The sequence below is a fragment of the Eschrichtius robustus genome, chromosome 8 (genome assembly GCF_028021215.1).
Source record: "Eschrichtius robustus isolate mEscRob2 chromosome 8, mEscRob2.pri, whole genome shotgun sequence".
Taxonomy (NCBI): Eukaryota; Metazoa; Chordata; class Mammalia; order Artiodactyla; family Eschrichtiidae; genus Eschrichtius; species Eschrichtius robustus.
In genome coordinates, this window is record NC_090831.1 from 64,185,132 (window position 1) to 64,211,008 (window position 25,877).

At 36.2% G+C, this 25,877-nt stretch overlaps 1 protein-coding gene across 2 annotated transcripts; it reads right to left on the bottom strand.

Annotated features, from left to right (window-relative positions):
- Window positions 1-1,428: 1,428 nt before the first annotated feature.
- Window positions 1,429-22,346, bottom strand: TMEM106B (transmembrane protein 106B). 2 transcript variants are annotated; one of them, XM_068550587.1, is made up of 8 exons: window positions 22,137-22,346; window positions 19,625-19,846; window positions 16,462-16,525; window positions 12,408-12,567; window positions 9,209-9,349; window positions 8,902-8,951; window positions 8,102-8,155; window positions 1,429-7,363 (listed from the first exon to the last, which is right to left on the bottom strand). In XM_068550587.1, exons 2-8 carry the CDS (start codon window positions 19,842-19,844, stop codon window positions 7,225-7,227), a joined length of 828 nt encoding a protein of 275 aa, XP_068406688.1. In that variant the 5' UTR covers window positions 19,845-19,846; window positions 22,137-22,346; the 3' UTR covers window positions 1,429-7,224. The 2 variants fall into 2 exon arrangements, with proteins under 2 accessions (XP_068406688.1, XP_068406687.1); XM_068550586.1 differs by lacking the exon at window positions 22,137-22,346 and adding an exon at window positions 21,975-22,065.
- Between the last annotated feature and the right edge of the window lie 3,531 nt (window positions 22,347-25,877).

Sequence of the window (25,877 nt, forward strand, 5' to 3'; positions counted from 1 at the left end):
TCATTACAAAATCACTTTAAGATGATACACATTGCCCAAAGTCTCAAACTTTTTTTTAAGTTCCCTTTGAAGACTAACAATCTGAAATATATGTAAGAATGGAAAATAACTCATTAGAAAATAGGAATTAATTTGTTTTTCCCTTTATGGTCATTTTCAAAGCTATTTATAAAATATAAACATAAAATATAAATTTAAGCTTATATTTGCCCAGTTATGAAATATGTTTCAGTCATAAACCAAAGCAGTTTTGTTAAACTGCACTAAGTTATCATTAAAGAAGTGACTACATCACACTCTAGACCAACGGCTTCAGGGGCTATTAGGGAAGATGAGTAGTGAAGGACTTCCAGTCTTCTCCCAATGAAATCTAAGTGGCTACATTTTGTCACATATTGGGGTTCTATGTAAGACATTGTATAAAAAATAGGTTTTACAACTTAAAAAGAAATTCTGAAAGCCACTGATCAAAGGAACAGAAATCTATCAGGAAAAAACCCTCATGAATTTGCTAATGATTCTTCTTTCTTTCTTGAGAAACTGGCAAGGTAAAGCACATGCATATAATAAATCTTTTTTTCACCCCTATCATTCTACCAAGATATTTTTTATCACATATCATCTAACTTCAGATCATTCTACTTGATAAAAGATTTTTAAAACCTTAATGAAAATACTAACTCTAAGCGAGCAAAATGTATTTGAATAACTAATGATTAAAACAAAAGTTTAAAACAAGTTTTAAGTTCAGTTCAAAACAAAAAGTTAAAGTTCAAAAACAAAATCAAAAATCTTCTTTGTGATTAGGCAATTCTTTTCAAAGTACACATGTGGAAATATGTCCCCAAATGTTTCAGTAAGTTTGGAGGAAGAGAAGGAGAGTGGGGAAGGACACTTGAGCTGGGTATTGGAAAATAAGTAAGAGTGGGAGACTAAAGAAATGGTTACATAATTTTCTGGGAAAAAAGGAACAGAATGAGCAAAGTGTGGATAAAAGAAAGAACTATTTCCCAGGAATGGCAAACATCTCAATTTGCCTGGGACATAACTGAGGGGCAAAGATAGGAAATAAGATTGTGAATTTAGGTTGTGGGGAGATAACAAAAGATTCCTAATACCACAGTAAGGACTTGGGCTTTTTTCAATAAAAAATTAGGGAGTAGTAGCAACAGACATTTCAACTATGAGACAGATTCCAGAGATACTAGAGAGGTAGAATAGATAGAATTAGGCGACAAATTGGAAGCTAAGTAGATGAAAGAAAAAGAAATCAAGTATGATGTTAAAGGGCAGTTTGGCTAACAACTGTAAGAACTTAAAAGCTTTAAGCTGAAGAACTTTTAATATTTACACTGATTTGTTTATGTCAAGAGAATTTCAAAAGCATAACCAAGACACTTGACTGATACAAATTTTATTTTTCATGCTAAAAGTTTTACAAATTTGATTCTGTCATACACAATTATAAGAGGAACAGTTACAAGTGAATTAAAAAAATAGTATTTGGGGGCACTTCTATTCATTTTACTATCATAAGCATGTTTTGTTACAGGTACAGCAACAATAGTTATAATTACAGAACTGCCCAACTTGGAAATTTAATAAGTATGTTATGATGGAGGGTAATACCTAATATAAACAAAGAGTAAGTGCCCAAACATAGTCTCACGCTCTACGTTATTCTTTATTCCACAACTAGAATCATGGGTTAGAGTCTACTCAGCAATGCCATCACTCAAATATCTGACCAAGCACGTCAACTCGGAAAGCATTTAAAATCATTTCCCAAAATCTTACTTAATTTAGTTCTATGAGGAAATATAAGACAAAACACACAAGACAAGACTTGCTGATATTTTATGCCTAAAACAAACCATTATACACTGAAATTATGCATCTTTTGCAATCTGGCATTTTTTCCCATCTCACACAATAACAAAAGATGAACAGTACTTACAGCATTTAGAATCACCAGAGTACAGCTGATACAGCATCTCCCAGACTTCTAGTTTCTAAAATTCTGGGGGAAGTGGGACAATTTGAACTGTAACAGTCTACAAGGTAGTAACGTTACCTCTTGGCCATTGGCCCAATACTAACCCTATTTTTTTTTCAGTATACAAAATATGCTGAAAACATTTCTCTTAAACACATTTCAATTAATGTAATTAAACAGAAGGCAACAACTTCCTTCTAGAAGAATTAGCTATAGCTATGAAAAACTTGCCATATATTTGTTAAATTAATTTATGGAATACTTTTTGGGTCAATACAGCCTATAGTGTATTTTTTAATTTAAAGCCTGTGCTAAACATGAGTAAAAAGAACTAAAAATATAATCACATTGGTAGTTTTTTAAAAAATGAAAATTACCATTTTTATCCCTGTAGTATATAAATATATCACTTGCTTTTATCCAAATTAAAGGTAAATTAAAAAAAAAAAATCCACTGTGAAATTTACATTCTAAGCACAAAAATAAACAAATATTAGTTCTAATCAGGAATTTCAGCTGACAAGTGAACATTTTTACTTTGAAATATGTAGCTCTGGGATACAGAAGTGAATATTTTGATTGAACACATTGCAAATATATCTTGTTTTCATGTAAAAATACATTTTTTAAAGAAATAATGTTTCAGTCTTTTTATCCCACCCTCTCAAACATTTTTTCCTTAAAATATTTTAACATCTCATTTAAAATCTGATATTACAAAAAAGAGAGAGAAATAAAATTAATTCTTCTTAGATGTATTTGAGCCAAGTAGTCACTGTTTCCAGATGTTATGAGCTAAAAATCATGACATTCTGGTGAGTAACCTTTGGCTTACAACCTAATAACTTGAAATTCAATTCATACTGCTTATCGAGGAAGCCTGATATATATTTGTAAATTTAAATTTTTATATCTTTTATAAAGAAAAAATCCATCTAACAGATAAGTATTAATAGCTAAAAAAAATGATAAACATTTTTATATTAAAGATCTACAAAATAATAAAGCATCTTAATAGTATTCTTCAAAATACTATCAAAAACCTCAGTCTTCTATATTAAGTGCAATATCCAATACATTTTTATGACTAAAACATTTTCAAAGGCTAGAAAGAAAATATGCTTATTTTAAGAACAATGATGCTTGAGTCAAACAGACCTGTTTTGAATCTCTAATCTGCCACTTTCCAACTTATACATACTTCTTAACTTCTCTAAAACTCAATTTCCTCAGAGATAAAATGGGAGGCCAATGACAGTAACTACCTTAAAGAACTCTTCTGAGGGATAATAAGATAATGCACATGAAAGGTTAGTACAGTACAGTATGTGACACAGTAAGTAACCAATAAATATTAGCTATACTGAGCAGTGACTTTGGGGTCAAGTACCTAACAAACCATTTTCTTAAATAGGATATAGTCATTATACAAAGAATTGTTTATTTTAAAACTTTTAAAAAACAAACAAAATGGCATGAGAGAAAGTTGGGGACATGTCCTCCAATTAAACATCCAGAATTATACTGCAATAATGATAAGGCTAAGAACCACAAATGATTCATTAGGCTGACGTTTGAAGTCTCCTAAGTTACTTTTATCGTGTTTTGGCAGTCACTTCCTATCTATTTGAACACCACACTGTGTTATTCCCAGACTACAATTCAGAAGATCTGAAGTGAATTTTATTTTCTTGTCATGAATTCTTAGAGAAAATAATTACCTCATTGGCTTAAACAAACAAAAAAAGCATGGAAAAAATGAACACAAATAAAACCACAGCCATTTACATGTTATGTAGTACAGTAAAGATGGTTATTTAGAAATTTCAAGCAGTTTATCTGGTATCTCTTATTTTCAAACTGTTAACTGTTTCAAATCTCAATCCACTAATCTCTATTATTTATAATTAGTCTACTCTGAAACATATCTATTATCTTTACTGGAATGATCACAGAGTACTAAATTTTAACAGAAAATTAATCTACAGACCATGCTCCAGAATTTTTTACATTTCCCATTTAAAACATTTAAGGTACCAGTTTCAAGATACCCAAAATCTTAGTCCATCAGTATTATTCTGATTGTCACCATTACCTACGTGAACGTTTTCTCTAATTTTTATTTTTACTAACCCGAGTCAACAGGGCTTTCCAATGGGCATTTTAAGTGACAGAGCACAGATATGGGTGACAGGAAAACTAGGTCTGGCCTCAGTTACACTATTTACTAAATATGAGATCTTCAGCAAGTCCCTCAACTTCTCCATGCCTCTTTTTCCTTTTCTAAAAGAGGAGGATCCTACTACCCTCCTCTTCTGACTCTCAGGACTATGGCAAATGATATGAGAAAAACATATGAAAGAATTCTGAAAGGGCACGGTGCTATATAAATGTAATATGAAAACATGTAGGCTGGTTACGTATTAGATTTGGTTAGAATGACCAGTCTATTTAAGGTGCAATTTACGAGAAATTTATTCTTGGAATTATCAGAAAAAAAATATTGTAACATCTTTACCACGTCTTCTGAATAAGGTCTGAGAGCCGTTTTTAAAAAATCCTATTACCACATAAGAAACTGCACTGGACAATGACCTAAGAAAAGTTAAAGCCTCATCCATCCTTTCCAGATTTTTTTTTTAATGGCTATAAGTCTGCTTCACCTTAATGTGCTTTTGTAGTTTTGTTAATTTACAGCCTGCTTTGCTCTAGGGTTCTTCTGGCAGTTACTTAACCTTCTTTGAAAGTAGTCACAGGTGATCTTAATTTTTCTACTACTGGTTTTTTTTTAAACTTATTTTAAATTCCAGTATTGTTCTCACTTGAACTCCACAGAAAGTAGGTGTAATAAAGAGTTTTTAATGTAAAGAATGAATAAAAAAATGCAAAACTAAGTCAGTAAAAGCAAATGTTCTCTCACTTTTCTGACTCTTCAGCAGATACTCTGCATGCACTCTAAAAGGATATTAAAGCTACACATCAACAGAAAAGTCCATTTAATTTACACTATATAGTTTTCCGAGGTTAAAAGATACAAAGCAGGAAAATAAATCAGGATTGATTTTTGAAGGAGGCATATCTGAAGGATGATTTTGAAGAAATGGGACATAAGGGCAGGTGAGAACAAAACGTGATAAAAAAATTTTTAACATTGATTTTTACACAGTCACTGAAATACTGTTATCTCTAAGTCATTAGCTAAATGAGAAACTAGATAGGTTACTGGTCAGGTATGTAGAAACAGAGCTGGAAGCCCTAATATAGGTGATTGTTGAAGATACAGGAGTAGAAATTTTGAGGCAGAAGAGGGTCTGGATACTACTCATTAAAAGATATCAGAAGATAGGAGAATGAGAAAAAATGAAATGAGAATGATATGAAAAATACAAATAGAACACACACATTAGAAAAGTGCAATTTCAAGGAGAAAGGGAGTAGTCAAAAAACATAGAAAAAATATTAAAGATTGGGTTGGACTACAGAATCCATAATAAATTTAAAGGGGTGATTTTAGTTTAATAGTAAGGATGGATGAGTTAGCAATGGATTAAGGGAAGACTAAGTAGTTTAAAAAAAAAAAAGAAGTTAGTGCATTTCACCCATTTAAATGTTCACTGAGGAAAACTTAGAGAAAGTAATATGAAAGCTAAGTAAGGGGAAACCTGAGTAGGTTTAAAGTCAGAAAGGAGGGCTTCATTAGCTCTAACTAATTAAATAAAGCTCATGTTCTATAGTTGAGAGAGTCAGACTTATAAATAAGAATGTTTCAGACCCATGTTAGGCACTTTGGGAGTAGGGAGAGGGGTAACCTGATCTCTGTCACTAAGGAACATAGGAAACTACTCTCAAGCCACTTACTGTTTTTGGTATCACAGTCAGCCCCTATGCTCAGTGGTAGGTATTTAAAAGGTACTCAGAACGTGGTAAGCAAAAAGGCAAAAAGCCCAAATGCAAAATGGTATTAAAAATATAAAATAGCAAAATGAATAAGTCAATAATTTACACTTGAAAACAATTTTAAATAAAATCCAAACTAAAAGTAGAAACCTTTAAAAATGTAACTGCTAGGGGCATGATATCCATGATGTGCAAAGTTATTAAATTTTTAAAAGCATAACATAGGTTTTATTTTGCTATAGCCACCGTAATTTAATAACAGGATTTCTTGGATAATTCTACCAAAGAAATAACTTCCTCCTCTGAAACATTCATAAAATTGATGATTTGGGTACCTAACAGTTGTGAAAAGTAAGTGTATTCATAATTCTTTAGTATGAAAAGCAACATTAAAAAAAGTGGAGCATCAAAATATTTTATTTCAAATCTATGTTATGCCTGATCTAATATGTAATTGGAAACATACATTCTAGAGGTTTCTGAATATCATTTTCCTTTCTTTAAAAATTTTTATGAGCAACTTACTATATTTTAAATCTGTACCACTTTATTTGACGTTTGTTAAAGCTACACAAAGCCATGCAGAATTTATTTACAATACTGTACATTAAATGATTATGTTTGAAGATTACATAAAAATTTCATACAACTATAACTAACATGGAAAGACATGTGAAACCCATTATTTAGGGGTTTTTAAAAATTTTAGGTACAGAATTTTGCAAAGATTATTTTGGTTTATTAAGTGTTATGCAAGCAATAGCTTGAAGTAAGACTGACAAAAACATGCAAATGAGTAGGATTTCAAAATGAAAAAATAAAAACATTTAGCTAAAATAGCATATAGCTGAAATACTACCAAGTAGCAATGGGAATTTATAAAACAGGAAAAAAAAAGGTTACTCTTTAAATGTCTTCATGAATAGGCCCACAGTAATTTTCTATAAAAACATTCAGAAATAAAGTTTCTCAAATTATGTTCATCACAAATCATCAATTATGTTTTCAGTAGTGATTAGAGCTATGAATTTTAAATAATTATTTATTATCCTGTAGGAGAAGTCTTAGTTTTCCCCTTTGGGGACCAGGAGCAAAGAAAACCAATCAGTAAATTTAGATTCAAGTAAAAGATCCTGGTACAAATACCATGAACACAGAGTAGAGAGTTGTAATAACCTACAAGTCCACATACTCTTAGCTCTACTTTTAAAACAGAAGTGTAAACTTTAGGTTGTTCAATTTAAGATCTCCTATCAGGAAGTAAGTACCTCATCCTTCAGAGTTTGGAAAATATCAATAGGTGTTTCTTCTCCAGGTGCATCTCTCAGTTTTCACTGTTGTGGCTGAAGTACATTTAGATATTCAGACTGCCCCAACTGATAAGTTGTGTTCCTTCCACAATCAACATACTGGTACCTCTCCTGGGATATCTGTTCTGAGTGCCCAAAGTAAGTTGTTGTTACAGTAACTCTGAAAATAAAATAAATGGGGAGAAACACTGAATAGTTATATATAAAAAAGCTTTCTAAAGTGAGAACACTTTATATATCAAAATTCTCTCCAGGGAGAAATTATTTGATTAATGATAACTTAATATTGTGGACATGGGCCTCTTAGGGAATATTTCCCCAACAGACAACAGGAATGCTGGCTGACAAAGCCCTATCCAAAAATAATTATATACAAAAATGTATTTTTTCAAAACACCTATCTTTAATTAAAAACATATTTAGTTCACTGCACTCTTAAAAATAATCACACAGTTCTCTCATCAGAGGAAAAGGTTAATCAAATGTTAGCTAATGGCCCAAATACCCAACCTATAACCTACAATGTTTTCATGGCTTAGGATAACACCCAATTTGCAAACCAGTAACATTACTGGTCTTCACTACTGTTACTGCCTTTACCACAGGCAGCAAGGAATTGGGTATTGAGCTCATCCTTCTATCCCAATTTCTACCATTTTCCCAAGTTCTTGCAAGGTCCAGATTCACTATTTAGCAGCTGTGTGATCCCTCACTACTTCTCTGAGCTCCCATTTCCTTATGTGTAAAGTGGGATACTATTTACTTCACCTCATTGCACTCCTGTAAGGCTTAAAACCCAAATGAGACAGCATTTATAAAGAGGTGTATACTCTAAGCCAATGTTATACATCTGAAGTTTTTAAACAAAGAATCTTTCAAAAAAAAAATCCATACTTACTGCATCATGAGTACTATGTTATGCACTTTGATGGATATCAGTGTACAGAAATCACTGTTAAAGAAAAAACAATGTGAATAAATACAAACTATGACATTATAAATTTAAAATAGTTTAATTACAGTTCCTCTTCCTATGTTAAAGCTAATAGAAATACTATTAAGATATAATAAATAAGCATTTAATGGTTGAGCATTTTCTGTATCTCAAATGATGATTAATATTTTCATGGCTTCTTATTCTATGCCTTCATACTACAGCAGTTACAGAGTTGTCTACTTATTATTTCTTTTTGTTTACCTTTTGAAATTTTGGTAACCAGTTTATTAGTTACGCAGAATCAGGCTGATATGAAAAGATGATAAAAATTTATCACTATTTTTTACTTAACAAGAGCTAATAATCATTTAGACCTAATTTAAAACCTTTGCAACTTCAAACCAGCAATAGAGTTCTAAACATCATTAGCAATTTTAGTCCTCCTATACTAAAACAGAAACAAATACTAGAATATGTGAGATTATGATTCTCATAACATAGTAAATAAAAAGTGCCATGGTGTATATGATCCTAATTCTGAAAAAAAAAATTATGTGTATACGTATATATACATTAATGTTATACGTGTTGAAAAGGGAGAAGAGAAGAACAGAGATGATCAGAGGCTGGAAGGAATATTCCAAAATGTGGTCTTGTCACTTCTAAGATGATGGGAAATTAAACATATATGTATATTCACACCTACACACACTTATTCTTTATAATTTAATGAGAGAAAATAATTAAAAATCAGAACTTACTACATATAACTCATTTCCTCTGCTATGATAGTAGGTATTGTATAATCAATCTGAAGGGCAAAAAATAAAAATAAATCAATAGAGAACAGGATCAAAACATCAAGTATTTCAGATACATTTTATAACTTCAAAGAGTTTGGAAATTTCTCCCTTTATGGGTTTGATTCTAGGACTTTCTCTTACACATGTATGGGATACTTTTCAAAGTCTAGGTCTTTAGGAAATCCCCCATCTCCCTCAAGTTAATATGATACACAAAGTTGAGACTCATTTAACTCCTCCAAAGTATTTCATGAATGAAGCTTACCTGTTTCATATCCAGTGGACCAATATTGGTAATGTTGTTTAAGCGTGCCTTTCCAATAACTGTTTTTGAAAACTGAACTTGTGCAGTGATGTTTTCAACTTCAACAGAATAATAGTTATTGTTCGTTATATTTAGTGTGTTCTGAAAAAGAAAGGAGGCACAAAATGTACAAGTTATCTTAGAATAAGCATAACATGAATCAAAATTAATACAGAAGATGACTCTCCAGCTGTGGCTATGCTTAGTTTATTAGGAGGAAGGAAAGTATCACCAACAATGTCAAAGAATATTCAATGAACCAATTATTTGGTTTTATGCATGAGTACTATGTATATAAAAGGCCTACAATGAACACATACTTTTAAAAAGTAGGCCCAGAAAATGTATAGTACAAGAATACAGAAAAATGAATGTTAGAAAATGTATTTGTGGCCTTAGCAAAAATTCAATAAAAAACATTCTAAAATTTCATCTAAATTTTTCTAAATGTTAACACGTACATCTTCACAGACTAAGCTACTTCCGATTCTATTAAATACAAAGACAACCTTTTAAAATGTTAAACACAACTTTAAATAAACTTTCTATTTAAAAAAAATTGGTATTTTAACTTCATGAGTAGAGACTTCTAGCAGGTCACTTTTGAGAAAAAATGGGATAGATTCAAAACTGGTTGGAAAGAAATGCAGTTGTATCATTTCTATACTTAACTAACAGCTGGGGCCAACTTTTGCAATTCTAACTTAAAACAACTGTTTCAAATTACTTTAGAAAATAGTCAACGAAATAAAAAAGAAAAATGTTAAATCAAGAAATAACAGATAGGGCTTCCCTGGTGGCGCAGTGGTCAAGAATCCACCTGCCAAGGCAGAGGACATGGGTTCAACCCCTAGCCCGGGAAGATCCCACATGCCACGGAGCAACTAAGCCCATGCGCCACAACTACTGAGCCTGCGCTCTAGAACCCGCATGCCACAACTACTGAAGCCCGTGTGCCTAGAGTCCCTGCTCCGCAACAAGAGAAGCCAACACAATGAGAAGCCCATACACCGCAATGAAGAGTAGCCCTTGCTCGCCGCAACTAGAGAAAGCCTGTGCATAGCAATGAAGACCCAACAGAGCCAAAAAAAACAAAAACAAAACAAAACCCACAAATAAATTTATAAAAAAATTTTTTTCTGAATTAAAAAAGAAAAATTTTCCATCAGGTTGATTGAATCCATGGATGCAGAACTGGTGGATATGGAGGGCAGACTACATGTTAATAGTCAGGCCTAGATAGAAGTAAAGATATACATTACGGTATTTTTCAAATGTCTTTTAATGATAATTAAACATATTCGTAAGTAGAAAGACAATAAACATCACTAAAAAAGAGTAAGAGTAGTAATATATACTACTCATTTTAAGAAACAAAAGTAATACTATATAATTACATTTTTCAAAATACTGATAGAAGACCTACAGAAATCTCAGCTTTTTATCTGTCATCCAGTTAAACCTAATGTTTATCTATATAATAAACCTATTTCCTATTTAATGTTCACACTTTCTCAATTTAGTCAAGTACTAGTACCCCAAAATGTGGGAATTCCTGAATAATTATTTAAAATAAAGTAAGATATTTACATTTAAATATACTTTCTGGTATCTAAAAGGGACCAGCACATGGATTTTATTATTTTTCATTATAAATTTACAGTTATCTGATACTAAAACAGGCTCCGGAGGTTGCCCAAAAATATCAGGCCATTGTTTTAAACACCACACAAAAAGGGAAAATTTGTTCCTTTTTCCAAGTGGCTGTTAAAGTGGAAAAATACCCAACAATAATTCCCCAATGATAGGAAATGATTTACAATTAGTACTGTGTTATGTTTTATGCATATATATTTTTTCCATGTATATAGTTTTTTTTTTCAGCCACGCAGTGCAGCTTGTGGGATCTTTTTTTTAAAAATATTTATTTACTTAGGCTGCACCAGGTCTTCGTTGCGGCACGCGGGATCTTTAGTTGCGGCATGCAGGCTTCTTAGTGGCAGCATGTGGACTTCTTAGCTGTGGCATGCATGCGGGATCTAGTTCCCTGACCAGGGATCAAACCCGGGCCCCTTCTGCATTGGGAGCGCAGTCTTACCCACTGGACCACCAGGGAAGTCCCAGCTTGTGGGATCTCAGGGATCTTAGTTCCCCGACCAGGGATGGAACCTGGGCCCTCAGTAGTGAAAGTGCAGAGTCCTAACCACTGGACTGCCAGGGAATTCACAGGGTTTTTAAAATTTGTGTGTGTGTTTTTTAAAGGTTGACAACGTTTGACAGTACGCCATGAGGATAAATGAATTCATGGGAGTTCTTTTTTTCCTATAATTAAGTAGTAATTCCACTTTAACACACATTCCTTTTCACTTCCTGTCCCTCTAAATCCCCCTCCTCCCAACCAGCACCACAGGCATCTCTACCTCAACCTCAAGCATACCAACCACCTCTTTGAGGAAAACCAACTGAAGTCCAATATCACTCTTCCAAACAAATCACTGCCACACAGATGTACCTTAAAGCCTGAAGCAATATATATATTCCTTTTTAATAATGCGGTGGTTTGCAAACCATGCTTTTTTCAAATAAATGTTAACATGTAAAACAGGTACAAGACCTTCTCTGAGGTGTTTGTTTGTTTGTTTTCAAGTGTGGGAAGGCTGTAGAGTCCTAAAAACCACTGTCCTGAAAAACACAAATTTTCACATATACTAATTTGCAAGAGAAATCAAACAGTCACTTGTTCTCTACCTTTTAAAACAAAGGAATGGTCTGTTAAAGATGGCAAAAATTGTGTTTCACAAAACACAAGGAAATGAAAATGTTACATGTATAACATCTATTGAACTAACTATGTTAATGTCTGGCTAGAAGCTATTCAGTCAAATGTTGAAAAGTAAATAGACTGTAATTACTTTTTTCCCAGTAATTAACTGTTTTGTTTATTTTACCCTCCCAAAGGCATCTTCAAATGCTAAATGATTCTATATACACAGAATTTGCCATTTTCAGCACAATCAGAAATGACAGAAAAGGTCAATACAGCAGACATACAGAAAGAAAACTGAGTGTTACCTTTAATGTTCTCTCAATAAGGACAAAGGTGCTGCTTAACATGATAAAAGAATGAAGTCAAATGTTTTTAATATAAATATGTACTTACCGTGATATTTAAATATATTGTATGCTTTTGAACATCATAACTGACGTATGCCGATTTTACACCAATGTATTTCACGTCGATAGAGCGAGGGAAAAGGAAAAACACAGCCAGTCCAGAAAGAAGCAGACAGACAGACACAGAAGCCATCACATACAGTTTTCTGAAAAGGAAAATGGAATATTTAAATATACATGCATCAAAAATTACATAATGAAACATTTAGAGAAGACATTTTCATTTTGAATTTTTCCCCTTTTATACCAGCAGGAAAAGATGTATGATTTTATCAACTTTTTACATTATAAAACTATTGAACAGGGTTAGTTATGAATATATTAAGTGTTAAAATGGTCTCCTTAAAAGACATATTTACCTTTTAGGAGACTAGGATTTCAGGTTTATTATAGATAGAACATTTACTGTGGTGATTCCCAAACCAGGCTGCTCATTAGAATCAAGCTGGGGAGCTTTATAAAAGTATAGATTTCAAGATTCCCTGATGAATTCACTGAAACAGAATTTTCACATTGAGTTTTACCATTATATGATTCCCTAAGGTGACTGCTCGTCAGAACCACCTATGAAGCCCTTAAAAATGTAATGACATAACCATATGCTTCATCAGTCTCACTAAGTCCGTTTTGAGTCTCCTCATCTGAAAGTATTTATGTACTCCTTTTCATTTATTTTTTAATTTATTTATTTTTAAAATTTATTTATTTATTTATTTTTGGCTGCATTGGGTCTTCGTTGCTACGCATGGGCTTTCTCCAGCTGCGGTGAGGGGGGGCTACTCTTCTTTGTGGTGCGCAGGCTTCTCATTGCAGTGGCTTCTCTTGTTGCGGGGCACGGGCTTTAGGCGCGCAGGCTTCAGTAGTTGCAGCATGCGTGCTCAGTAGTTGTGGCTCACGGGCTCTAGAGCACAGGCTCAGTAGTTGTGGTGCACGGGCTTAGTTGCTCCGCGGCATGTGGGATCTTCCCGGACCAGGGCTCGAACCCGTGTCTCCTGCATTGGCAGGAAGATTCTTAACCACTGCGCCACCAGGGAAGTCCCTGTACTCCTTTTTAAAAATATTGTTTACATTAATCATGTCTGCTTTGAAGATGCTGTTAAACTGTTTCTTTAAAATCAAGAAAGGGGATATTATTATGCAGAGATAAGACAAGGGAAAAAAAAAAACTCCCGTGACTTTGCTATTCATCTGTCTCCCAGATGGAAGTGTTTCTCTTCCATCTCTCACTCTTTATTTCCATAGATGAAAACTGCCTCTTATCTTTAAGTTTACCATCAAAACTAGAGTTTCAAGACACTGCAGCCGGCCCTCCAGTATTTGTGGGTTTCGAATCCCTGAATTCAACCAACCATGGATCAAAATTTCCCTCTATGGTTGGTTGAATCCACAGATTTGAAACCTCAGATGTGGAGGGTCGACTGTACTATGCCATTTTATATGAGGGACTTGAGCATCAGCAGATTTTGGTATATGCGAGGGCTCCTGGAAGCAATCTCCCCATGGACACTCAGGGACGAAAGAATTTCCCTGGTTTCTCCAATAAACAGCACTCTGTCACAGCCCATAGCACCCTTCTTTTGGTTTCTTTTTCTGTCTTGCATGTCACTTACTTTATCTTTTCCTTATATTCTAGCCATCCAAAAAAATTCTTGCTTTATCCTTTCCTCCATCCTCTCTTCCCTAAAGAGAGATTTGTACCTAAACGCCCTGATGGATCTCATCTTATCCCTCACAACAGTTATTTCAAGTACCTCTTGCAGATGTTTTATAAATGTTTCTGAGTATTTTAAGTTGCCGAAGTTAAGAAAAGAGAGCAAAATGGTTTAACAAAAAACAAAATAAAGGGCTTCCCTGGTGGCGCAGTGGTTGAGAATCTGCCTGCCAATGCAGGGGACACGGGTTCAAGCCCTGGTCTCGGAAGATTCCACATGTCGCGGAGCAACTGGGCCCGTGAGCCACAACTACTGAGCCTGCGCGTCTGGAGCCTGTGCTCCGCAACAAGAGAGGCCGCGATAGTGAGAGGCCCGCGCACCGCGATGAAGAGTGGCCCCCGCTTGCCACAACTAGAGAAAGCCCTCGCACAGAAACGAAGACCCAACACAGCCAAAAAAAATTAATTAAAAAAACCAAAAAACAAAAAAAAAACCAAAATAAAACAAACAAGAATTCACTAAATCACTACTACTTGACCTATACTGCTGTCTGGAGCAAAGGGAGAAGTTCCCACTCACTCACTCTGGACTTCCAACCTGAGTAGGGTGGTGATCACTGCTCGATTACCTAATAGGTAGTTTAAACACACACTTATAGTACCCATTATACACCAAAACACCTTAAAAAGGTATAAAAAGAGTTTAAAAATCATGATAAAAATGTGAACTTTGTTGGATTTTTTTACACTTTAGTGTTTTTATTTCTCACGGGCAGGTGAGCCCACCACACTCTGGTACCTAGGGCCTGTAAGTCAGCTCTAGGTGTGAATATATGAATCAGTATTCTAAATTACTTTGTACCCAAAGCTTATAGCCATAACAAATATTACTGAACCTGGTGGGACAATAAAATAACATTCCTCTTAGTATTTCATACCAAATTGAAAAATTGGCTAGTTCACTGATGAAGTACATAGATCTCCATTACAAAACTCATCAGTAATAATTTTTCTTATGGCTCTAGGGACAGTAACAGAATCCTGCAAAGTATACAGTACTGATGAAGTTATGAAGGTTGTGTGGTTTATTTGGACTCAAGTTACAATTCTGTATCTGCCATTTCATATTTGCAGTATTTTAGGTAATTTACTCTTTTCCTCCATTTTAAAACCTGTAGGTTTGTTTCGAGGATTAAATGACATAGCTAAAGTATGGAGACAAAAGCAATTAACAATTTCTTGACTACCTCATCACAACTCCAACTTACAAAGAACCACAGTTTTCCCAAAATATTCTAATTTTACTACATATTGAGAGTTACTGTTTTTTATTAAAAATCTGAAACTCCTAAAAATTCTTGAGGAGCTTCCTATAAGTTCTCAGATTTCTTAGCTTACTACAGGTGCCAGGATCTGGTCCTTGTTATTTTCTCTAGCTTCATCTCTACCACTTTTCCACAGCACTGTTTACTTTAGCCATACATCTGAAGGCTGGACCACTCCTCTGGCCCTTTCAGGTGCTATTCCCTCTGCTTGTTAAGGTTAGGAAATTAACCCTAATTTCTTGCACATTCGTAATTGTCTATATATTACATAATAAAGGGTCAGACTGACTGTTTATAAACTCCTGGGTTCATTTTCTTTCCATGAAGACTTAGACATGCTGTTCTACTGCTTATGTGTTTAAAGCATTGTGGTCAAGAAGTAACATGCCAATCTGATTTTCTATGCCTTATAAATTAATTGATCCTTTGCTTGGATGCTCAAAGGGGCTTTTCAGTCTTTTGTTCTTACCTTTGAAGTCCAGTAATTTCACTAAGAAGGGTTGATTATTTCCAAAATTATGGTCTGTCTTTTCTTTTTTTTAATTTTTTTAAAAAATATTTACTTATTTATTTGGCTGTGCCGGGTCTTAGTTGTGGCACACAGGATCTTCTTGCCTCATGCGGGATCTAGCTCCCTGACCGGGGATCAAACCCGGGCCCCCTGCATGGGGGGCACGGAGACTTAGCCACTGGGCCACCAGGGAAGTCCTTGTCTTTTCAATATGTAGATTCACGTATTGCTTTACTTCAGGGAAGTGATCTTGAATTAAATGTTTGCTATTTGTTCAGTTTGCCTCCTTTGATTTTCTTCAGGGACTCCAATTACATTTATGCTCAATTTCCTTGGCTTGTGTTTCTACACCATTTCTCTCAAGTACTTTTCAAGAACTTACCACAATCAGGAATCCTTTTTTTATTTAATGACATAAAGTATATGATGGTATAACTTAAGAACCTGATAGCATTTTTCCTTTGAATAGTTTTAATTAAAATATTTACTTATATATAATGTAAAAAGCAAAAAATACAAAAAAAACCCCTGCCATTTTCTTATAATCACTTACGTTCTTCTTGGCCTTAATCTCTGATCACTGTATGGAATTAATGCCACCAGTTGGTTTTCTTGTCCTGAAAGTAAAAGAATTAGATTTAGAAATTTATTAACATGATTAATTAAAAATATAGTGGTTCCTCATCAAAGTCTGGTTTGGAAAGACCAGAATACTATCTGGTTCTCATCTCATTCCTTTAGTAAACTGCTCTCACCATCTTCAAAAATTATCCAGTAGCAGCTGAGTTCCAAAGCAGATATTGTGTTTTTTCATACCTAGATTTCTAGCTAATAAAAATATTATAGAGAATGAGAAAGAGTAACTCTTTCTTCCAGAGAAAAGAAATCTAAAAAGTCCCAGCTTTCAGAAGATCTGAATTTACCAGGCCTTCCTTCACCCAATCAGTTTTCTATTCCCCACAGTTTTCCATTAAGACTTCAATTTGATTATCTGAATGAGAGCAGAAGAAACATATTGTTACCGCTGTCCTGAAACCCCTGTAACTGCAGAGGTTCCTACACTATCTCCCCTGAAAACCAAAACTGACACATATTAAGTCTCATGCTCCAAGAACCCCTATTTATACACAGTCTTCCAGGACTCTTTCAGGTCACACCCCTCTCCACATTAAGTCACTTCAAAATTCAGCATTTCTTTCTTGGGTTGAGCATTATCCATATGCTTTAATGGATAAACGGACTTTTAAATGCCAATTTTCCAATCTTATCACAACTTGGCTCTTTGTATTAACTATCAAATCACCGCAGTCAAGTTCTCTTTTAAAGCTTTCCATAATACTTTCATTATTCCTCCCTGCTCCCTCCACAAGTCTCCCCTCATCTACACTCCCCCTACCATACCCACATATAAATAATATATACAATATGTATCTGTGTGTGTGTGTGTGTGTGTACATATCCTATCTTGTTTGGTGGTATTCATCTGTCTAAACTGCAACTGGTTAAAACCAATGCTTTGGTTACTATGCCTATATCCACACAGCTAAAAGTAGATAAAGAAAAACAAACAACTATGCTCACTAGTCTCATTTAGATTACTATCTCAAGTGGCCCTTAATAATGCCACCTATATTTCTCTAGTTCATACTCTCAATCTGGGGAATTCCCTGGTATTCCAGTGGTTAGGACTCTGTACTTTCACTGCCGTAGGGCCGGATGCGATCCCTGGTCAGGGATCCCGCAAGCCGTGTGGCATGGCCCAAAAAAAAGTGCATACTCTTAATCTGACTCTCCCAAACTACAATTTCATAACTTCCACTTTCTCTTCAAACCTCCAATATCTTCTCCCCTATCCTTACTCTCAGCTCATGATGTGGCAGAGAGAACTTCCACAAGCTACCACCACATCTACCCACCCACCCACCTGCCTCTGCGTCCATATACTCTACCTTCCCTTCTACAGCTAGGAGCAAATTGCCCATGCTCCTCTGGAGGAGCAGCCCTCTGCACTTGTGCACCAGATCTAATAATTGTCCTCTGTTGCCTGCATTATCAATGTTTTCTCTATGGAAAAATCTCATCAGCATACAAACATATTATTCATTCCATCTTTAAAAAATTCTTCTCTTGATGTATAGCCCCCTCTAGCTACCACCTCTTCTCTCCTTTTCCTCTAAAACAGCAAAACCCCTCAAAAAAGCTATTTTCTGACTATAATTTTGCTCCTTCTATGCACTCTTGATCCTACTCTACACATGCTATACATTCTTTTGCAGGCTACCAAAACTGCTCTTTTAAAGGTAGCCTCTAAATCACCAAATCCCATGGCCAGTTCTCAGTCCTCACATTACTTGATCAGGTCTAACATAGTTGATCAATCTCTCCTCTACCAAGGAGTACATCTTCTTCATTTATCTTCTAGGACACCACAGACAAAGGGATTTCCTACTTCTACTCTAGCTGCTCTTTTTAGTGTCCTTTGCTAATTCTTTCTCATGTCACTGACCCAAAATGTTGCAATGCCCCAAGGTTCAGTGCTAAAGTCTCTTCCGTTTTCTATTCACACGGACAACCTTGGTGCTCTCATCCAACTCACCTAAAGTATCATCTATACACTGATGACTCCAGCCTAGGCCTTGCATCTGAATTCCAGGCCCTTATGATAACTAACTTCCTATTGAACGTATCCACTTAGGTGTCAAATATGCATCTCCAAGCGTACATATCTAAAACTGAGCTCCCGATCTCTCACCTGACACATACACTCAAACCTTCTTTTCTCCATTTTAATAAATGGCTACTCCGTTCTTCCAGTTGCTCAGACAAAAAATACCTCTGAATTCCTCCTCAATCTTACTATCCACAATGCACATCCGGGCTGCTAAAAATGCCTACTAGCTATACCTCAAAAATATCGTATCCAGATTGCAAAAATGAGACTCCAGCCCTCCCCCTGCCCCCAGCCTGGTGCATTAATACCTTTAACTACAATAATCCTTTTATTCTCAAATACCTACTACCTCTGCAAAGATAAAGCCTTATATTGTCATTTTGTCCTCCCCTCGGGGTCTCTCCAGGGTCAAATAACAACTTCAACCAAGCAGAAAATGAGAATAGTACAAGGTACTTTTACTATTGCTACTTATTGCCATTGCTACTAAAGTAGCCTACAAACAGCAGGTGGAGATTACTCCCTACTGACTTCCCCTATGACATGCCACAAACTGATTTTTTTTTCCTATATGGCTCATCTTCATATACCATCCCTCTTCATGTAGATCCTTTAAAAAATAACTAATTAGTGCATGACCATCTTATTATTATTCTTTAAATAACAAATCAAAAATATTAGGTCACCACATTACTTAAATTGCTCCTAACACTCAATATGGCAAGATGACTGTGATATGACTTCTACTGATGCCAAATAGGACTAAAAGTTTACAGTCAAGAGATGGTGCATATCTGCTATAATTGCAGGTGGGAAAGAAAAGATAGTGGAGGTAGAAGAGTGGTTTTCATTATTGCTTTAGGACCCTAATTAAAATCTTTTGTTTCTTTGTGTCCTTTTGACTGAAGATAACTGACATGAAGTTTTAACTGTAATTCTAAGTCTTTAAAACATAAAGGGTTGTGCTCAGACCCACGGATTTTATAGTATTTGTGCAAACACCTGGAATCATTCTTTAAAGAAAAAACAGTCCAATAACACATACCCCTAGGAATTCTTCCTGTTCCTTGACAAGTGGGGCAAGTGACACTATCTCTTCCTGTAAATTCCACATATGGAAACTGAGAGACATCTCCACTTCTTCCATCTTCATTATGGACTTCACTATTAACCAATCCATTCCTCATATTTTCAGTTGATGTGACTCCATCATAAGCATCTTCTTTATTTGAATGTAAGGGCAAATGAGAAAAAGACTTTCCCATGTCTAAGAAAAAAAAAAAAATCTTACAATAAACAAGAACGTTATAGGATATTTATACTGATCAAATTAATTTAGAACAACCTTCAAGGGAGCGTTCAAATCACTATCTGGATTAGAATTATACTCAATCAAAATAATGTCTGAAACAAGGGAGCCATTTACTAGAGTCCAAAAGTGTTTTTCTAACAAAATATTATGAAATGATATCATATCAGAGTTATGATAAGAATGGGCTTTCAAACAACATTAAAGTTTGACAAAAGTCTCCACTTTCTCAGAGTTCTCTCAAAAGAAACACATGGACTTCACTCTTCTTAGAGTAAAACAAAAACACATTCTACCTTTAAATCAATTAGCGCTGAAGGCAAAAGTTGCTTTGGGCAGATTACAACTAGGTATCACCAGGAAATATCAAAGTAGTATTTTTCAGCCTTTTAAAATTCATGCCCCTATGTGATAAATAAAATCCCCAATCTTTCTCATCCTCACATTTCTTGCTTTAAACATTTAAATATTTGCAACAAAAAACAGCTCAAAAAACAAACCTCCAGATTTTTCTTTCATTCAACAGTTGGTGGAGTTAAAATTATGAAATTAATATTCTAAAATATTGACTATAATTCACCAATACAAAGCAGCAAAATTTAGAACATTAATTTCAAAATTTTAGGATGACAGTATCAAAAATACAGGAGGGAAATTAAATATAAATTTAAAGACAAATAAAAATAATTAGTGCTAGTACCTATATCAAAATAACCTCCGTAGGTAGGTAATGCAGTAACAGTGCAGTTAAAGTCACAATTTTAAGGATTAAAAAAACTTAAAAAGTCATATATTCTAATCGGTTGATATTCTGAGGACAAATTAACAAAGGGGGAAAGCTTTTTTATTTTTTAAAAACAATACATTCCTTCTCTTTCTAAATTTGACCATATATTTTTTTATCAGTTCCTAAAAATAGGTTATTAAAGACATTCATATAAAGAGACATATTTCTTTAAAAAATTCTAACTGATGTGAATGAGGAAAACTGACACTCAAAATAACTCAATTTATCTTATGCTATGAAGAAAAGTTTGCTTTTTAAAACTGGCATGCCATCCATGTGTTAGGGTCACCCAAACACACTGTAAACAGCAGGATAAAAAATTATACGACTAGTAGACAAACTGAAAACTTCAGGATGAATAAAGATGCTGATTTTTACTATTTTGAAAAAATTTATATACACATTGCCCATTAAGTTCAAAAACGTAAATGATTTATGACTCCTAAAAATGCATTATTTTCTCTTGATTTTGCTCGAAGACATTACATGCAAGCCAAACCAATACCTGCCAGTCACAGGTGGTTCAGGGGTGAATTAACGTCACTGTCCCCACACACTTTGACCTTGGGGCCTATGTGTAATATTAGATGAGCTGGGATCAATGGGCCTCAGCGGCACCCTTTTACGATCTCAGTTAACAGAGGTATGGGGTGCCTCCCACTGGAATGCCTTAAGAAGGGAAAAGACACAGAAGGCAAAAACAGGTGGCTCTCAGTCTGGGCCTGCTTTCTATACTTACGTAACAGTTGCCTTGATACTTTCGACCTTGGACTGGTGTTTGTTTCATCAAGGCTAATGGACAAGTGCCAGACTTCGTCAGGTACTGGGCATCCCTGCCCTCCCTACTGGATTTTCCCCAGAGCACTGCTAAGTTTAACAACTTTTATTCCTAGAGACTCCTTAGTTTATTATAAAGAGGTGCTAGACCGCTGTGCTCAATATTTTTATCAAACTCCTGTAATTTACTGAAAACCAACCCGAACTTTAGACTCCTTACGGAAAAAGGAAAAAAAAGTACATGACTCCATCCAATTTAAATGGGTCGTGATCTTCTGAACGAAGGAAGTCGGCGCCTTTCATAAGCTACATCAACAAAACCCAGGTTACAGCCTGCCTACTTTGGAAAGGTTAAAGATAAAATACATGCAGTCGGGCAAGAAAACTCAAAAAGAGGAAAACCAGGGGCCACCTGGCCACTCAAGGTGTGGGGACCTGGAATCTCTCCCGTGCGCCCGGCTAGGGCCGAAGCCCGGAGCCCCTAGGCCGGAAGCTGGGCCCGGATAAGAGGTGATGACACACCTTCATAACCCAGCTCAGAGCGCCTCCCCGGTCTCCGCGCGTGCCCAGCGGCCCCGTAGCCTCCCCTCCTCCACCTCCTCATCCGGCTCGGCTCTTCCCAGAGCGCCCGCTCGGCCCCGCTCCATAAGGGGACCTGGAGGCTGCGCGTCCCGGGTCGCTCACCGGCATGCGGGGTGCTACGCAGTCCCGAGTTGCTCCGGCGCGGACAGGCCCGAAGACAGGGTCACGGAGTCCGCAGTCCCGGGTGCTGGGGCTAGAGCAACGGGCCTGCAGCGCTGGGTCGCCGCGGGGCACGGGTGGGGGAGGGGCAGCACAATAACCTCAACAGCTGAGGCCCTTCGCTGCTGCAACCTGCGCCCGAGCCTGCGCAGAGCGCTCCCGGAGAGGAGGAGGTGTGGCCCGGAAGCGTGCACCACGCATGCGTTCTTCCTCCGTCTTCCTAAAGCTCTGAAGGGAGCTTCCTAAACCGGAACTGTGCTTGTGCGCTCTGTTTCGTTACCTTGGTCTCCCAAGACTTAGAGGTAAAATTTGGCTGCTGTATCACTGGAAGATTTGAAAATACTAGTCCCCCCTCCGTTTTACCCTGTCCGGCTATTTCCCTTTGCAGAGGGGAGAGACGTGTACTGCCTGCCTCAGCCCTGAGCTGAGCAGCCTCTTCGTCCACGCCCTTCAAGTGGTCCCTGACACTCGCGACGCTGGGAAGTGAGATAAACTGGTTGGTAGACACATGTCTGGTAGCCGAAAAGTCACATCTATTTTAACTTGGAACCTCTTTATTACTAGAAGGAAACAGCCGTGGTTTTGTTTTGATTGTTTTTGTTTTTGCACGTGGTGTCACCCTCCTCCCCCCGAGTGCTTAGGGAGATCCTTGCGCAAATCCCAGTGTTTCAGCTCATCGCTGGGACTTGGGGCTACTCTCCCTAACATTTCGAAGGGTGGGTAATCTCATGGAGAAAATGAAAATAACAATACAGAGTTGTTTTGAGGGTTAAATGAGATATTGGGAATAATTGTCAAACATGGACTAGACTCATTGCCTGCAGAGAACTTAACGTTTAAATGAATGAAAGCTATTGTTAACAATCACGGCCACAAGGTACATAGTAACCACGGAAGAAAGTGATAGTAATTTATTTCTGTGTTCTGACTGGATAGGTGTGTTTGGCCAACAGAATATGAAGATATGTAAAAGTAAGAAATGCAAGTCAAAAACGTACAATTTAATATCTAAAATTATTACATACATGTGTAAGATAATGAGCCGTCTCACACTATGTTGGTGAAGATATAAACTCATACATTTCCTGGCAAGCAGTTAGGCAATATGTAGCAAGAGTATTAAAACTTCAAATTTTTACATCCTTTAGCCCCGCAATCCCACCTTTTGGAATTTATCCTAAACCTAATGAGAACTCTAATAAGATTTCAGTACAAAGTGCATTCATTTAAATAACTTAAATGTCCGACAATGCGACGTTGGTTAAATCATTCCCTGACCTCTCCTTTTAGCCCATGTCTTCTGTTGGGACGTTAATTAAATCATTTAACGCCTCATAATTAGCCCAGGCCTTCCAAAGTTGAGGAGAGGGGTGGGCATCTTTCACTAACATTGTTTGAAATTTCAAAATAAATAGTATAGCTAAAACAAATCAGAATCGTGGGGAAAAAGAAGAAAAGCAGCTTCCAAATCTATTCTGACGGTCTACGTGTATGACCCTACCCTTCATAGAATTACAGGGTTACTTAAATATGGAATAGCCATGCAATGAGATCTTATAAAGCCCGTAAAATTTATGCTGTAAAGATGTTTTGTTACATGAGAAGTGATGATGATAATATACCACTAAATAAAAGCAGTATACAATAGATAGTATATGAAGTATTATTAAGGCTGTAAAGTATATTCACATTTAGAACATATAAATGGAAGGAACTATACAAAATATAAACAGTCATTTGTAGTTTGAGGCTATTTTTATTTTCTCTACTTTATACATTTTGAAATTAGCAAATGTTTCTATAATTTAACATGTACTATTTTTCAGTTTAAAAAGGGTATTATTATATATTTTTTATTTCTCAAGGGAATACTTAGTCATTCTCTCAACTAACTTTATCACTTAACTTCAAAATTTCTGGCTGTGCAGCATGTCCTTATCCAAATAACTGGAATTCACATAGGGGTGAGTCTTTCTACAAAAAGATCCCTATAAGAAGCAATTTAGTGGCATGGTGAGGAATATAGCCTTTAGAGCCAGATTACCTGAGGATGAGCCCAGCCTGACTGGGATATATAGAGTGTGTGTAACAGTGGACAAGATACTTAACCTTCTTTATTCCTAACTTTTATTATCTGTAAAACAGAGATGGTAATAATGCCAGTCTCAATGGGTGGTAGCCAGGAGCTGACACCTTAAGTTACCTAGTAAATATTAATGACAAACTTATTGCCCATGTAACAATGAAGTATTTTTAAAAATAGATATTAAATGCTTGATGCATTTGCCCCTGTACTCTGATTTTCACCACTAAAGCACATTTTGGAAGGAAAATTTTCTGAAAAGCTTGCAGTTGTTTGGTTAACAATGATTTCCTGAGTTCTGTTTCAGTCTCTGTGCTATCAGATATGAAGGCCATATGCTTTATTGAAGAGTCCAGGATAACTTTGGTTTTTTTTTTAAATAAATTTATTTATTTTATTTATTTATTTTTGGCTGCTTTCGTTCTTCATTGCTGTGCACGGCTTTCTCTAGTTGCAGCGAGCAGGGTCTACTCTTCGGTGTGGTGCGTGGGCTTCTCATTGCGGTGGCTTCTCTTGTTCCGCGGCATGTGGGATCTTCCCCGGCCAGGGCTCAAACCCGTGTCCCCTGCATTGGCAGGCGGATTCTTAACCACTGCGCCACCAGGGAAGCCCGCAGGATAACTGTGAATAGGTGATAATTCTTCTGTAATGATTTCTGGTTATATTCACCATTGATGCTGAAGCTAAATGATTTTTCTATGTTTAATTAACTTTTGAAAACTTAGCCTTGCCTCATATTCCAGTTTTCTCTTTAATCTACTGTAATGGTAAATCACCCAAATCCTAATAGCTCTCAACCATATTGCAAAATTTACTTCAAAAGAAGTTTGCTTAAAAAAGAAGAAGAAGTTTGCTTTGAGTTTGAGACCTGTCAAACAGTGGAATCTGTTTTTACTCCCCTTGAAACTGAGTGGATTTTTGTGACCTTCTTGATGAGCAGAAAACAGCAGAAGTCACCCTCTTTGACCTCCTGTGAGGTCATAAAAGGCAGTGTTTCCACCTGGCTTTCTCTCTCTTGGGATGCTCATCCTTGGAACCTAGCCACCATCTTGTAAGGCAGCCAAGTAGCCACAGGGAGATGCCTCATGTAGGTGTTCTGGCTATCTGACCCAACTGAGGCCTCACTGATCTCCAGACACATGAGTGGGCAGGCCTTCAGATGATGACAGCACCCAGCTTTCCAGCTGGGTGACTACTACAGCTGTCACCAAGTGGAACATAGAGGATGCCCCTGTTGATGTAACTCACAGTTTTAACCCACTAAGATCCAGGATGGTTTTTTATTCAGCAATAAATAACCATAACATGAGCCCACTGAAGCTCCACAACCCTTTGAGAAATGTACAATCTCCCCCCTTTTTACAGATGATAAAACTGAGGCTTAGTGAGGTGAAGCAACTTGTGTCCCACATCACGCAGATAATGAGCAACACAGCTAGAATTTGAGTCAAAGTGTGTCAACCTCAGAATCCACATTCTTTGTTGATGAGATGCTCAGCAGGTCAATCTAGAGGGTATAGAATGTTTGGGTTGGGAAAGAATGGGGGGAAAAAGTGACAGAGATAAGCCAAAGAATGAGCTTAGAGAGGGAGCAGGGGAAG

Coding starts and splice junctions, on each gene's coding strand:
- TMEM106B (XM_068550586.1), bottom strand. CDS start 22,056: ATGAGGAGGTGGAGGAGGGGAGGCTACGGGGCCGCTGGGCACGCGCGG. Junction 12,568..16,461: donor AGATTAAGGCCAAGAAGAAC/GTAAGTGATTAT, acceptor TTTCCTTTTCAG/AAAACTGTATGTGATGGCTT. Junction 7,364..8,101: donor AACATAGTACTCATGATGCA/GTAAGTATGGAT, acceptor TTTTATTTTCAG/AGTTACTGTAACAACAACTT.